At 49.0% G+C, this 15,130-nt stretch overlaps 4 protein-coding genes across 5 annotated transcripts; 2 read left to right on the top strand and 2 right to left on the bottom strand.

The window, feature by feature from the left end:
- Window positions 1–1,206: 1,206 nt before the first annotated feature.
- On the bottom strand, window positions 1,207–2,388 carry H257_09433 (hypothetical protein). The gene is made up of 7 exons (XM_009835646.1): window positions 2,269–2,388; window positions 2,148–2,211; window positions 2,037–2,051; window positions 1,864–1,983; window positions 1,696–1,764; window positions 1,435–1,623; window positions 1,207–1,363 (listed from the first exon to the last, which is right to left on the bottom strand). Exons 1-7 carry the CDS (start codon window positions 2,377–2,379, stop codon window positions 1,281–1,283), a joined length of 651 nt encoding a protein of 216 aa, XP_009833948.1. The 5' UTR covers window positions 2,380–2,388; the 3' UTR covers window positions 1,207–1,280.
- A 2,901-nt stretch (window positions 2,389–5,289) lies between these two features.
- On the top strand, window positions 5,290–7,622 carry H257_09432. Of its 2 annotated transcripts, XM_009835644.1 has the most exons (4): window positions 5,290–5,772; window positions 5,833–6,153; window positions 7,007–7,218; window positions 7,326–7,622. In XM_009835644.1, the coding sequence occupies exons 1-4, from the start codon at window positions 5,332–5,334 to the stop codon at window positions 7,564–7,566; spliced, it is 1,215 nt and encodes a 404-aa protein (XP_009833946.1). In that variant the 5' UTR covers window positions 5,290–5,331; the 3' UTR covers window positions 7,567–7,622. The 2 variants fall into 2 exon arrangements, with proteins under 2 accessions (XP_009833946.1, XP_009833947.1); XM_009835645.1 differs by lacking the exons at window positions 7,007–7,218; window positions 7,326–7,622 and having other exon boundaries at window positions 5,833–6,305.
- A 726-nt stretch (window positions 7,623–8,348) lies between these two features.
- Window positions 8,349–9,144, bottom strand: H257_09431 (hypothetical protein). Its single transcript, XM_009835643.1, has one exon. The coding sequence runs from the start codon at window positions 8,984–8,986 to the stop codon at window positions 8,384–8,386; it is 603 nt and encodes a 200-aa protein (XP_009833945.1). The 5' UTR covers window positions 8,987–9,144; the 3' UTR covers window positions 8,349–8,383.
- Window positions 9,145–9,231: 87 nt separating this feature from the next.
- H257_09430 (hypothetical protein) lies at window positions 9,232–13,782 on the top strand. The gene is made up of 9 exons (XM_009835642.1): window positions 9,232–9,309; window positions 9,369–9,572; window positions 9,639–9,825; window positions 9,942–10,586; window positions 10,665–10,886; window positions 10,950–11,021; window positions 11,136–11,893; window positions 12,286–13,442; window positions 13,592–13,782. Exons 1-9 carry the CDS (start codon window positions 9,276–9,278, stop codon window positions 13,709–13,711), a joined length of 3,399 nt encoding a protein of 1,132 aa, XP_009833944.1. The 5' UTR covers window positions 9,232–9,275; the 3' UTR covers window positions 13,712–13,782.
- Window positions 13,783–15,130: the final 1,348 nt, after the last annotated feature.

Genomic DNA, 15,130 nt, shown 5'->3' with positions numbered 1-15,130 from the left:
TCGTTTCGCCACTCGCCGCCTGAACATTTGGCTACCACAGCCACTACGCGACAACAATTTTCTGCGCTCCGCTGTCATAGAGCTGAAAATGGACAATGAATTTTAGGACGCATCATTGGTTGATTTTTCTCTGTTATTAACCAATGTCAGTGAAGGCAAAAAGTCGCTGATATTTCAGCGGCTTATGAAAAAGCCAAAAACCGCTGACACAAAAGTCGCTCCCAACACGCCCTTAGAGCATCTCCAACGCGGGTCCCTATCCCAACTCTATATCTCAAAACTTTGGTTGTACCGTTACTTTATGTTACAGTACGGATAATTTGGGGCTTATCCGGGCGATTTTGTCCCCAAATTATGGGGATGTCCCCAAAGTGTTCAGTTAATGTAATGGGGACAAGAACACCCGGATACAGCCCCAAATTATCCGTAATTTCGATGGTACCACTGTTGTAACAGGTTTTGGGGATAGGGACATCGATATAGGGACTCCCGTTGGAGATGCTCTTACTACTGGTACACCATTTTGCGGTTAATTTCGAAAGATATCTGGTATATTTCGTGGAATCCCATTTACATTCGTGGAGCTTCATTATAAAGTATTTCGTGACTTCGGCAATTAATTTCGTGGGAACGTCGAATTCACTCATTATATTTCGTGGACTGCCAGTATGTTTCGTGATTTGCTCAGTTAGATTCGCAAACATCCAATATCATGAATCCCAACCTTCCCCTCATCCTCTCATATGGAGATGAACCTCCATCACCTCGAACCCCAGTAAGCAGCACACACATACTTACCTACGGTAGTAACTGACGAATGTCAGCCACGCCGACGAGGCACGTACAGAAACGTCCCGATGTCAGCAAAGCAATACCGGTAGTCGCTTTGCTTGCATTGGGTGACCAAGTCATTCAAGGTATACTTCTGATACCACATACAGTAGTATATGAGTAGAGGTGATTGTCGTAGGAGTTGATGCGAACCATTTGTATCAATACGCTCCCCACCTCGACCACAGAGCCGAAAACATGGACGACGAATTCGTTGGAGCCGAAGTTACAGTCGTCACTCCTGCATATTTTCACCCATTGCGCTGACATTTATGCGAAATTTATTGGCCACGTCACGAAATATAGTCCATGTTTGCGAATTTACTGTTAACTGAGCAAATCACGAAATATACTGCCAGTCCACGAAATGTAAGGGCATCCCCACCGGTAAGACTGTATAATCAGACTGTAAATTCTTGGAGCATAAACACTATGAATGAATTCCGCCACTACAATGGCCGGCGGTGGCAAGTGTACATGTAGTACCGCCGAGTCCCTGCCTTTGGCAATTCTATCGTCGAGCAAATCCGCTCTGAATAAACAACAACAGGGTAAGGGGGGGGTCGGTTGGTGTAATGGGGGGGTGAATAATGCTGAACCTACCAATGGGTGTGATTGTATCGACCGTCCACTCGAAGGTCTCTCGAGTGAGATACATCAATCGTGTGTCGGGGGGGCCGTGGGAAACCACTACGAGTGTTCCATTCACTTTGAGCACGCGATGCAGTTCATGCAAAAGAGCAAGAACGTCTTCGACGTTGTTGGGGCTGCACAGGAGCGTATCCAGTAGTCCTAGATTGAATCATTGTGTTTTGGTCTTCATATGACGATGACAATCAAACTGACCAAGCTAGGCGTACATACCTTTGTCAAGGATCACGTCGAAGCAATGGTTGGGGACATCAGGCATTTGGGTAGAATCCAAGGCTACGCCTACATGATTCAATCGAGTTTACGACATGAGTGGATTCATAACAAGTGGAAGCGTTCATGCTGCATGCACAATGTTCCATAATGACAGGCGAATCTTACACTGCATGTGCGTCGCCTGCCGTTGGTGTTGCACTGTCGACATGCGGTGGACTGCCACCGTTGAAATGTCAGCGTTCGTGATGTTCTCGTACCCGACGTCGTACAGTTGGAACGCCAACTCTAAACGCACCGTCAATGGTTCAAAATGCTCCAATGTGGTCAAGAAAGGGTACCAGACAGGCCACATCCTACAATCCATCCCAAAGATGGAAAGGTTAGGAGAATATCATCGAGGGGTTGTGTGTCGCTCACAACCATGTTAGGAATGAAACAAGGTATTGTACCTGGAATGAAGATCTCGCAGCTCGAGTCATATCGATCCAACACGTCTTGAAGCAACATTTGCAACTGAAAAGAAGGTGGTTGCTGAATGCAATTCCACGCACATATGGAGAGGACACCAACCTCGTCGTAGCCGAGATACCAGTCAAAGTGCACACATGTCGTAGCAGCATTGTACTTGGCATTCCATTCCTCAGCCGTGGTAGGGATATTGCTGGAGGCTACGACGTCCATGTTTTCAAGGGTAGCAGTATCACAATGCAGTTACCGATATAACTGCATTATGAAACTGTGTCAGTTACTGTGTAACTGATCCATGCGGACGATGTGTGGATTAACGACCCATCATGATAAAGTACATACATTTAAAAAATATGCGAAACAATTCACTCTCCTAGTTTGCAACGCGTTGTCCACCACGACCTGCCATTTCGTGGTGCGAAGCAAGAGCATGTAAATGAGCGTGGTGGTGACAGTTCCGAAGGATATACCGGTCCACACGCCTTCAATGTCATGCTGTAGTGTGAACCGCCCAAGTACGCCAAGCGTAGCCCGACCACGTAGTGCACAATGGCATTCACGGCTACGTATGATGGTCGACAAGGGGGACATTGTTGAGGCTGGCCAATTCTATATACTCAGCGACGTGATGTACAATACCTGCACCAAAGTGCTGTCGGCCGACACCCGGTTAATCCGGCAAAGAATTGCATGGGTGTACCATGTACAAATCGCCTCCGCAGCGTGTGTAGCATAGGATATTTGCACGTAGCGTCACTCATAGACGGCTCCAAGCCTTATTTGTCGTGCAAAATTTCCACGTCGAAATGCCCAACGACGCTGTGGCCGCGTATGTGAGTGAGGATCGAAACGAACTTGGCTTGTTGGGGGTGGTTGGTGCTGAGGCAGTTGCCGATGTGATTGTTTGCCGCCACCGCCACCCCCAAGGAACGCCATGAAGTTTGTCGTCAAGTTGCTAACGTAATGCAATACCTACTCCATACAATAGCATCATCCTCATCATCACCTACCGGTAGACGCGTGATAACAACGGATTGTATCATATGGTGTTGATGCTGCATGCTTCATTGCCGTCGGGGAGGAGGCCAGTCCAGAAGGCTAGGATACTGAACGCCGACCACTCCAGCACGAACATGTCAGGTAGCCCTAAAACGAGGAACCCTCGGGCGATATCCACGGCCACCCACCACTGCCGCGTTAGGTCTAAGTTGCACCACATCTATGGCTTGGTTGCAGCTGGCACGGTGGCATTGCCCAGCACTCGACCGTACGCAGCCCCGAGGGACCCCAAGGACGCGTGACAGGATACGGTAGCCGCAGATCATGTTCACCAACAGCCCAATACCAAGGCAATCACAGTCATGGGCAGCACCACATTTTGCACTTGGAGTAGTTTTTTTACTAGCTCGTACATGAATAGAAACGAATGCCTAACAACATGGTCATGCGGGTGAACGATGAGGCTAACGCTATGACGTGAACATCTTGGTTGAGCCACAAAAGCAGAGATTCGCAGTAGAAGTTTGCGATTAGAACTGACACGAGCGCCGCTCCCATGATGAGGAATCCATTTTGGAGGTAGATTCCTAGCTTGTCAACTCGTCCTGCAAATGAAATGGGACGGTATCGTGAACCAGAAAGTTAGTGTAACAAATTGAGTTCACCAGCGCCAAACGCTTGTGCATAGTTGTGACCAGTCCAAATCCAATGTACAAGGCAGTGATGTTGGTGATCTACTGGGATAGTTGGCGTACTTTCCCAGACAGAAGCGCCACGCCATTCAAAACGTTGATGTCCGGGGGGTGTAGATGTCTACAAGCGACGAGCACACTGTGCCTGGAAGAAACTCCAATATGTACGCAATGTTCAATATCACATGTTAGAAGCATACACACGCGACAGGGTTTCTTAATCTACAGGCCGCTGGACACACCAGTCGGACCAAGCGATCAAGTTCGGATCGCCAGTGCATTGTTACAAGGTCTGCGCTATCTTTGCAGTCGTCGTAGCCACGGCCACTGTCCTTGTAGTCGTTCTTGATCTCTACATCGAACAAAGGATGATTGTCGTCTTGTACTGACATGGTGTTTGGCTGTAGCTGGGGTATTGAAGTCCAAAGCCAAAATGCCTTCATGTTACCGAAAATATTCCGTAATACTCCTAGGCTCATTCTTTGCTACCGGTAGTACAAGGATGCTTGAGCTCACAGTATACGCACGACTATATCTCCTTTAGGACAATTACACGCATGAAATCATCTCACTGTCAACATGGCAATACGTAATACTAGGTACTACTATTAATAATACTGGTAACGTACTTACTGTTAAAAGTAGATAGCCAGTTTATGGTGCACGGGACAGTTTAAGGTGCACTCAAATTGGCCAATAGAATTGCTGAATCAGGAACAGCCAATCAAATCACTAGAAAAATTAAATCACAGAGAATTAACAGTAAGCAAAGACTTTAAGCTTATACCGTGCACCATAAACCGTTCTTCCTATATATTTTGCCTTCATTGACTTACTGTTAACACTGTGAGTGGAAATCGAAGTAAAATGAACGCTAAACTGAAGTCTATTCAAGCCGATTAAATAATACAGAAGAATTCAGTACATGTCTATTTATAGATATATTTCTCTGAGGTGAACTTACTGGAAGTATTAATCGTAATTATGTCGACCAATTGGGCGACGACGATTGGCCAACCACTTCACAAATCAGCCAATGATGTCCTGCCAGCGAACTTAAGCGAGTCACATTGACTTCGGACCAAGTGCCAGTGGACAAGGCATTTGACAATTTTAACGAAGGATCATCCATACAGAAAAGTAAAGGAAACCACTTGAGGATGGAACTGTCCTAACTTACAGTCAAAACAACCATACCAGACCACGGAAAATCTGTCGAAGCCCCAGGAGTGGATTTGATTACGAGAGCGTGTCGTACTTATACGAGCATAGTGTATTGAATACTTCGAACTACTATATTTTGAATATTAAAGCTTATTTTTCAATATATTCTATACAGTATTCAATTGTTACAAATAAGCCATTTAATCCTGCATATAAAGTGACTATTTAATTGCTTACATGTATCCAAGGTCGCTGCCAACAGAGGTGCCATCAACATTCGAAGAACCACGACGACGACGGCGGTCGCCCTATGAGTGACGACGACATCCTTGAGCGCCTCCTCTTTGGTGGAGGTGATGACTTTATGACATCTCTCACCGATAGCTTTCCGTTTGGAGCATCCCAAGCAACAACAGCACCTTCAACAGACGCGACGACGGTGCCTGATGGCTCCAGTACAGTTTCGGATGAATCGGACGCGCCGAAGCGAAAGCGGCAACGCACGAGTCTCAAGCACGAGCTAGAGTACTTACGGGAGAAGCAGGATGTCCTGCAGGCCCAATTGAACGAGCTGCGCGCTACCACGATCGTCCGACCGCCCAGTTCCATCTGGGAGACTCGAGCCAAGGTTCAGATGGCGGCCGCTACCCGCGCCATGCATGAGAACGCGTCGCTTCGTACAATTTTGCAGGAGCAGCTAAAAACCGCTCAAACGCTGGAGCGAGTGCTGAAAAAGTCTCCCAAGCTAGAGGTTCGCCACGAGTGCATCCCTATCATGTGAACCAACCACGCCTATCTTTCCTGCATGTAGCTGTCTCCCCAGTTCAACCGCGACGAGTGGCGCAGCTGGCGGCTCGGCGCTGACCCCGCCACGCGCGTCCACAGCATGCTCGCTATCACTGACCACCTGTACGAACGTCTTGAATGCGAGCTGATCAAGAACAACGTGTACGACCTCCAAGACGGCCAAAGCAGCATGAACGTCCGAACGCATCAGAACGTGCTCTGGTTCGACTTTATGCAATCCTCGCTCATGCACGCCGACTTGGACGCCATGCGACGGGCTACGTGGGCACTGATCCGGCAGCAAATCCAAGTCCCCGGCGGCCCCGTCCTCACGACCACCGGCTCGGTGCGGACATCGATGTGTAGTCACGTTTTTGATGTGTTTAGGGGATGGCTAGATAAGATGACTAGGCGTTTGGCTGCCTTCAAGTCGACTTGTATCCCTATATTTGGACATTTGTGCTGAATCGCCAGATCTATCGATCGATTCTTTGTACTGAATTTTGTAAAGAGATGTGGTGATTGGTATCACACTAATTGAAGTCACACACTAATTTGACGTTGATGATGGTTTCCTGCAACCTGATTGGCTCAATCCTTCTGCTGATTCTTGTGTACATTTATATGGTTGAGGCGATTCATTTCGAATAAAATGGAAAATAGATTATAAGAAAGTATATAAAAATATTTATAAATATCTGAAAAATGTTAAAAACACAACGACGATACAGTATTGTGGATTCGGTACAAATTTCCAGACCCCGTCGAATCGAATCTCGCCACGGAATCGAATCACGAATCGACGCTATTGGCTAATCCAATTTGGAGTGGATTTGATTGGCTGAAAAGGACAAGTATATTCAACCAATCAGAACTCCAGCGTGGTTCAATATTGATTAGACGAACCACGCGAATTTTGGAAATTTATCGCAAATTCACAATATTGCGTAAAATATAATATTTCGTACGAATCTTGGTGTTTCTGTGAATGTTATTATGGTTAACTAGCATTGCTACTGTATATCCCCTTCGAAGAAAGCGTAATATATGTGTTGTGTGTATTGTGATCTATTCATAGCTGCGTCCCTTGACATCTACTGCTGGTTGATGAAAGAATGGCATGTTGTGTCCATATCGCAGAAGTATCGAGGCCATGACATCATCTTGACTGTGTATTTGTGTATATATATGTCTTTTAGATCCTCGAAGACTTGCCAGACCACAACATTGTGTACACACACAACGAATCAACGGTCAAGCTCCAAGGGGGGACCCTATGCAAATCGGAAGGCCGGTGGATTGCGCGCATGTACTCCGAGCCCAACCGCGCCGTGGTGGTTTACCGCTCTATCCTCGACGACGCGCTGGAACCTCACACCCCCGGACGGCTGCGGGACAACCTTATGGGCTGGTAATGCTTGCTTCTCTATGTGGATACTAGTTAGTACTCAGTTAAGACAACTGTATGAGCTAGTATTGCTTCTTTCTCTATGGGGGTGGTAGTAACTTCGTCCTTAGGGTGGTGCTCCAGCGGTGCGAGATAGACCCGAGCAAGACGCGGCACATGGTGGTGCATCAATGCACCCCCGCCGTCATGTCGGAAGGGGGGGAGAGCTCCCCTCCGACGGGGGAGATGACGGAATTCCTCCTGAATATGCTCCGTAGCCACATGGACCGCATCAAGCAAGCCGTGATCCAGCATGACCCCACTTCGTCGTCAATACAGGCCAACCATGACGTAAAACTAGAACAGAATTAACCAAACTATTGTCGATACAAATTTGGGGAGCCGGTGCAATCGAATCGCGCCGACCAAACCGATCCTCAATCGATCTGATTGGTTGAGTTTCATTGAGAAGGTTTTGATTGGCTAATAAATTTGAGCCCTTCTGAAGTAGCCAATTAAATCGATTTCAATTCCAACGAGAAACCACGCCACAACACGAAATTTCACTCGAAAGCACAATATGTATACACATCGTTATTCCTGATGTTTTCAGTTCATGCACGTTCAAGTACAAGCGGGTTCGGTAACCAGCGTCGTCGTCCTACGGATGTTTGAGTCATGACGAGAGTAAGATTGAACTTTGAAATGAATACCTTGTAAACGGCGACGAGAATGTAGTGGAAAAGAGATCGTCATATTGATACTCATCGAAGTTCAACTTGCTCGATATGGCGGCGACGACGGTTGCACTTTTGGGGGTCGGCTAGATGCTGTTAGCGGCCAACCTCTCATCCATCTTGTCGCACACGGATGAGATATACTGATGCCCAATTGTACGTCAATAAGTTAGTTTTGCGATGGTACGAGGTTGCCTCGAGACGTCGCGTTGAGGGGCCGCAAGAAGTCCATGCATGTGGTCAATCCACCCATGCACAAAGTCCCCTCGACCATTTAGCCAGTCGATATCAGCGTTCAAGCGGCGGATCTAGTCATGCAGCGCAGTGTCGCAGTGACGTCGTGGTCATCTCGGGAAACCAGTTGACTTCGCGACAACTCCAACCCCGTGTTCCCCCAACACACACACAACAAGTCTCTTGGATATTCTTTCGTTTGAAACGTAGATATTGAATTAATTGTTGCTTTTGTGGGCCGAGGAGTGAAATCGTCGAAGGAGGGTGGCTAGAGGAGGCAGTGGCGGTGGTCGCGACGGGCCCTTGGCTTCAACGTCGTCCTGACCCCCTTGGTTGTCAAAGGTACTGAAGTCCTTGTCAAGTGGTGGTGCTTTTTGTGTTTGGTGGGTTTGGGGTAGTGTTTTCTGCTGTCTGTTGGCTTGCAGTCGATTCCGAAACACGAGTTGCAGCTCTGTCTTGAGCGTTCTGCCGCCGCCTAGATCAGTCTTGACATTATTCTGCGGGGGAGGGGGAGGGCCAGACGGGGGTGGCTCGGACGCTGTGGCAGCAGCACGCATGGCTTGCATGTCGTACGGGGCAAATCGACAGTCCGTTCGTCGCTTTTTGGCGTCGAATTTGCGCTGCTGGTGGTTATGCTTGGCTCGATGGAACGCGCATAAGGTATGGGGGGTACCATTCTTTTTCACCGCACGTTCTGCCGTGCAGTTGCTGCTGGGGTACAAGCACATGCCCCGAAAGTGTTGAGTCTTGGTCGAAGATGTTACAATAGTGCTGCTCCGTGTCGCTGTACTGTGGTCTTCGAGTCGTTGGTTTGATGTCATGAAAAATTACCGTGAATTGCCACGTCAAGTAAGCTACAACAGTCGACAAGTTGCTTAGCCCCCAATGAAGGCAATGACCAGTGTTATCCATGGCGGTTGTTGTTCGGTTGATCTGGTCCAGACACCACAAACATGGCGGGTCGGTCCATGCTGTGGCCCTGTTCGCATCGTGAATAGCAGTTTCAGACCGTTTCATAAACCCTAGCCGTTACAAATAGCGTTTCATAATAGTATTGCGTTTGGACGTGAAAGTCCATCGCTGACTTCAATCCTATTCGGCACTATCCCGATGGCCAAAGTGACACCCGCAGACGGACTGGACGGTAAGTCGGTCTTGCTCTGTGAAACGAAAATGCCCATTAAACTTGCAAAATGAGTCTAGCCGTGGTCGACACCAGATCGTCTATGGTGCAAAAGGCCAAACTACGCGCGCGACTTGAGCGGCTCGGCGCAGGCAAGTCGTACTTTGGCGTTACGTTGGGCGACATTGGCGACTTGGGGGTCGGCATTCGGCTCTACTTTATGCTGACCAAGTACACGTCCATGTTGTTCGTGGTCATGTCCGTCTGCGCGGCGCCCACGGCAGGTGATGACAATCGTCGCCCCCTCTTGTGTTTCCATGAAGCCTTATGCGAATGTGATGGACGGGTAGTGTTGCATTACTACGGCCACGGCGTGACCGCCGCCACCAAAGACCCACTTGGCCTCAATTTCGTGTCCTTGGCCAACGAAGGCATCAACGCCGAGTACATCCCGACCAACTGCACGTACATGGGGGGCACCATGGATTGCTCGCTTCGTACGCTCGACACGCCGTTCACCACATCTCCCAAGATAGTGTAAGCCCCCTTAGTCTCCAACATCCCTACACTTCCCCTACATTTCCTGGGCTTCGTTTTGACGTGCGCCCCCTTCGTGTACTCCACTCGCTCCAATCATGCCTTGTGTTTGCTAGGGCGTATGTTGCCACGATCTGCGACTGCGTGTATTCGCTCGTGTTTGTCGTGTTCATCGTGGCCTTCTCATACCGGTGTCATGCCATCGTGACCGCCCATACGAGGGACAACATCACCCCCGCCAAATACGCCGTCTACGTCCGCGGCTTTCCCCGCGACGCCACAGAACAAGAGATCATGACGCATTTCAGCACGCTCTACGATCTGTCCCAGCCGGCGCATCGCTTTCCCATGTGGCTGGGGTGCTTTGGTCGTCGTCGCCGCCAAGTCAAACAACAGCTTCGTGTCGCCCGTCCAGGCTCTACCACAAACTGTAGTCCTGGACACGACGAGAATGGGGCAAAGTTACCGCAGCCGGTTGAAAACGTTTCCCATGTGGACGGGAACGAGCTGTACGTGGGTTCGTGGGTCGCCCAAGTGAGCATCGCCCGCCCGATCGGTCGGTTCTTGCGGCTGTTTCTGGCGCTGGAGACGCTCACGCAGCGCATCGCCATGTTGGAAGCGACAATGGTAGAGTATCGGAAACAAGAGCGCCGGTTTCGCAAGCGGCTCCGACGCGCTGAGACGGAATTCGCGACCCTGGAAACCCAGCTCGAGGCCAAAACAAACAAGATGACTGCCCTCCGCACCCAAGGCAATCAACGGTATGTCGGACGACTTGAACCGCAATACAACAACGAGGTTCCCAACTAAGTACTCGAATTTTGACTTTAACGGACTAGGTTGAGTGAGTGCGAGTGCGCGTTTATCGTGTTTAACCATGTGGAGAGCCAGCGACGATGCTTGGCCGATTACCGCACAAGCACGACGTGGTGGAAGCGGTACTTTCAGCCCAAGGACCTCCGCTTTCGACGAATCCACCCCCTCAAAGTCACCGCCGCGCCCGAGCCATCCAATATTATTTGGGAAAACTTGGAAACTCCCCCTGTGGAGCGGTTTGCCAGGTACATCCCCCACCAATTATTTATGAAAAAAAACTATAAAAAATTACTCATTGCCATGTGTAGACGCTCCTTTACGAATTTTGTCACGTTTTTGCTCTTGGTCGTGTCGTGCGCGATCATTTCGTTGGCCCAGGGGTAGGTAGTTTTTTTTGCCTGACCATCTTCATGATACACATTGCCAAAGCTAACTACCTACCTAGCTTAAGTCATTGTGAGATATGTTATACTAAGTCGGGAATACTGTCTTAGCGCTCAGCAAGCGTTCAACAAGCCCGGACCAAGTAGCATTTGCAGCAAGATCTTGGAGGTCTACCAAGGCCCCGACTTCAACACGTCGACGGACAACAGTGCCACCAGCCCCTCCAACAGCACCGATGATTGGACCCTTCAATGGAACGCGTCGTCCCGTTGCCCCGACGACGCGTCATTTGACATAACGTTCTTGAACCACTCCGCAACTCCGTTCCCCCCAAGTGTCCTCCCTTTCAACGACATTGGGGGGGGCTCCTTCAACCTCACTAGGTGCACGTCGACTTGCTTTACCCCGGGTTTAACGACGTGTGGCACGCTGCCTTGCTTCACCACGGACGTCAACTACACGTCATCCAAGGCCGTGGGGGACGACTCGTGTGAGGCGTACGACGCAAGCAGCATCCTGCTCTGCTACTGCAAACCAAAACTCGAAGCATATGTCAAAGCGGACGGACTGTACAACGGTCCCTGGAAGCTTTGGGACGTGGAGCTTCCGTGCCGGGCGTACATTACGGCGTTCCTGACCAAGAACGGGCTCTTAATCGCTGCCGCGATCACGGTGATCTTAGTGAATACGGTGTTGCGGGGCGTTTTCTACGCGTTCGGAACGTTCGAGCGGCACTCATCCGAGTCCAACAAGGCCGCGGCGGTCGTGCTCAAGCTGTTCTTTGCGCAATGGATCAACACAGCTGTGATCGTGCTGTTGGTGAACGCCAACTTGGGCAACGTCCCCGTGATCCAGTTCCTTTTAGCTGGTACGATGGAGCTTACTTCGCCTATTCTTGACCTTGGATTGTAAACTTGTCTTGGCAAACTAAAAATTGAGCGGGTTTGCTTTGGGTACAACTGTACTGTACGTGTTGCTCAAGTGTGAAGTGGTTCCGCTGGGGGGGGTCTATATGGCACTGGCTAGGACCAATAAACTCGTGTGTATGTTGGTGTGCTTGTTGATGTCCAGATGCTTTCGTGTGCGATTATCAATCCAATGCAAGTCTGTACATCAGGGTTCCTTGCCATTGCACGTGACGGTGTGGACCGCCCGTGTAAAATGATACCCGCTCTAGTATGTTTGCATTGCCCCTCAACCAATCTAGTGTGTACACTGCATCCCTCCCTCGTGAAAACGATCCCACGACCGTATGAGTAGGCAAACTCACCGATATGGAGCGGGGGTGGTACACATCTGTGGGGGCGGGCATCACCCTCACGATGCTCGTCAACGTCGTGACCCCGCACTTGGGACCTCTTCTCGCCGCCTATGTGATCTTCCCTGTGAAGCGGACGTTCAAACAGTTCACGACCGTCACAACCCCTCAAATGACTGCGTTGTTTGCCAACCCAGACTTTGACATTTCCGTGCGGTACCCCGTAGTGCTCAACACGATCTTCGTCACGTTCATGTACGCGGGGGGGATGCCGGCGCTCCTCCCCTTGGGGGCGGTCTCATGCTACCTCAACTACGCCATTGACAAACTCATGCTCATGAAGTTATACCGCGTGCGCACGGCCTACGACCAGGCGCTGGGCACGCTGGCGCTGCAGCTGTTTCCTTGGATGTTGCTCGTGCATCTCGGGTTTTCCGCATGGGCGTACGGGGTATCGTCGCTTCTGCAGTCGGATTTGCTGAGTGTGTCAGCATTGGCCAAGCAGGCGACGTCGGCGCTCGCGTCGGTGCAGTCGTCGTTGTCGAGTCAGGATAGCGGCTCTTCTGCAGTCAATAGCACAACCACGGGCGACAGCTTGGAGGGGGGGGACGACCCCACGGAGCTGTTGCAGTCTTTCCTGCAAGACCAGCTCACAGAGGTTGCAGACCCGACGCTCGCCGATTTGCTCAGCGGGGTACTCAAAGCCTACGCCAAGATTGTGCGACTGAACACGTTCCCGCTCTTCTTTTTCTTCGTGCTCGTGCTACTTTATTTATTGCTGCATCGCGTGTTGACGCCGCTGTTCCATGTCACCGTTGGAATCGTGTTCAAGTGTGTGGGCATGCTGGTGCGAACACTTGGGTGCCGGTCGGGGCGTCGTGTGGCGACTACAAGGGGGTTACGGGTAGGGAGTGGAGGTGGCATGATGTTCCCCGGGTTCACAGCGTTGTTTGAGCGACCACTGACCACAGACGAGATGGGCGACGACACCAAAACACCGGTGACGAAGAAACCAGTGGACGTGGCGAGGGGGTTTGAAATCGATGCCGACCGCCGCGTGTTGATCTGCCGGGGTGTCGACGGCCACCACTTGCGGTCGTGGGAAGCCACCGCCGCCCAAGTGAAAACATACGCAATTGAGAAAAATCCCAAGTACACGGTACGTTCAAATGACATTGAACCGTGTGGTTCCGAGCCAAAGTTGACTTGGCTGGTGGTCTAGAAATAAGTATATACATAGACTACAGAAGTGATATATCACTCTAAGTACTACTAGTATCAATGAGTAATGGGAAGTGGTGAGAGTAGACGGCTGTGGCCAAGTTGCTGGAAGCGAACCTTCGGTTGCACACGGCGGACGCGGCGGCGGCGGCTCAGACGCCGCTGACTGAAGACGACATGCGGCCCCCGTCGTCCGTTGCCCATTAACACTTGTGTCGATAAATATATATATTGTAGGAAATGCCACGTGAACCATTAGTTGTAGCTGCCAAGGACTTCCGATGTGTATTGTTGTAGTACTACACTAGTACATCAGCCTGCAACACCAAAATGCATGTGGTTTCGTGAGAGTATCGATGTTTTCGGAGTAAACTTATGAAAAGGAACGTTGAATATATCTTGAAAAAAACTCTTCTACTTCGCGATTGGCAGTGGACTGATAAGATGCAGCCACCTTGGTAATCTGTGGCGCATTTGGTTGTCAATTCAAACTCGAAAACCTTTTTTAAAAGGTTTGGTGGGAAAATTATTCTATCTAAAAGAGTAATAATTTTCCCACCATAAACGTTTACAGTGCGTCTGGTAACCGGAAATATTGCAATATTCAGCCCCAAAACCCCATGATGGGGTCTAATTCAACAAATCTGATCAATATTGAAACATGTCTTGTTCGACGAGTTTTAACCCAAATCCAATAATTCCAAGTGGGATTTACTCGTTGAAGTGGTTCAAAACGCCATATTACAAAATAGACCTTTTACCTCCATTTTGAAAATGGCATTTTGGTTAATCCTATTTTACGAGAAAATGGAATATTATTTTTGAAATGTTATGGTGCACGTCATCTATAAACTACCAACTTTTCACAAAAATTTCTGACTTCTATTTCATATTCATTACTCAAAATTTCAGCAAATTGAGACGTAGAATCGACAGATCTTAATGTGGTGAAGAAATTCTACGTCTCAGATTCAAATTTGGTAATGAATTGGTCCAGAAATAGATATTTAACCTAGCGGTATTTTACATGGGCGCTTGGATATTTGGCCATAGGGGTGGCCGCTGAGATGTATCTTGCTTTTTATATGTGACTCTTATCCGTATATAATATCCGGAGGTAGTTGGGACCTTTAACCTCCCATTGCAGTGATAAAACGCATGAAATCGGAATTTAACGTATTTAGGTTTTGGGTTTAACTACATTAATTGTACGTTAAATAATAAAACCTCCACTCTTCGATTTGGCCAGTTGGATGTTTTTAGATGACGTGCACCATACCAGACGCACCCTTAACATCGTGTACTTGGAAGGTTACAAGATTATTGGCATGAGAGGTTGTGTTTTGTCCAATAATACAGCTAGAACGATTTAATTGGATGAAATAAATCGGCACATCACTCGATCACTGGTTCACCAGCAAATTCGACGAGAATGCTCAGATTATGCTCTTTCACCTCCACTAATTTATCGAGCAATCCGGACGATTATCCGTATTTATTCAAATTCCCCATAGTACTGTATTGGACTTTACAGTTAACTGAAAGAACCGAAGCGTTTACAGTAGTCGACAGCGTGGAGGGGGTCAGGCAAAAATATATCAAATGTTAGAGAGTTTTTATGAGAAG

Source organism: Aphanomyces astaci, assembly GCF_000520075.1.
Source record: "Aphanomyces astaci strain APO3 unplaced genomic scaffold supercont1.23, whole genome shotgun sequence".
In the NCBI taxonomy this organism is placed as follows: domain Eukaryota; phylum Oomycota; class Saprolegniomycetes; order Saprolegniales; family Verrucalvaceae; genus Aphanomyces; species Aphanomyces astaci.
Note: the sequence above shows the minus strand (reverse complement) of the source record. Positions and strands in the feature narration are given on the sequence as shown.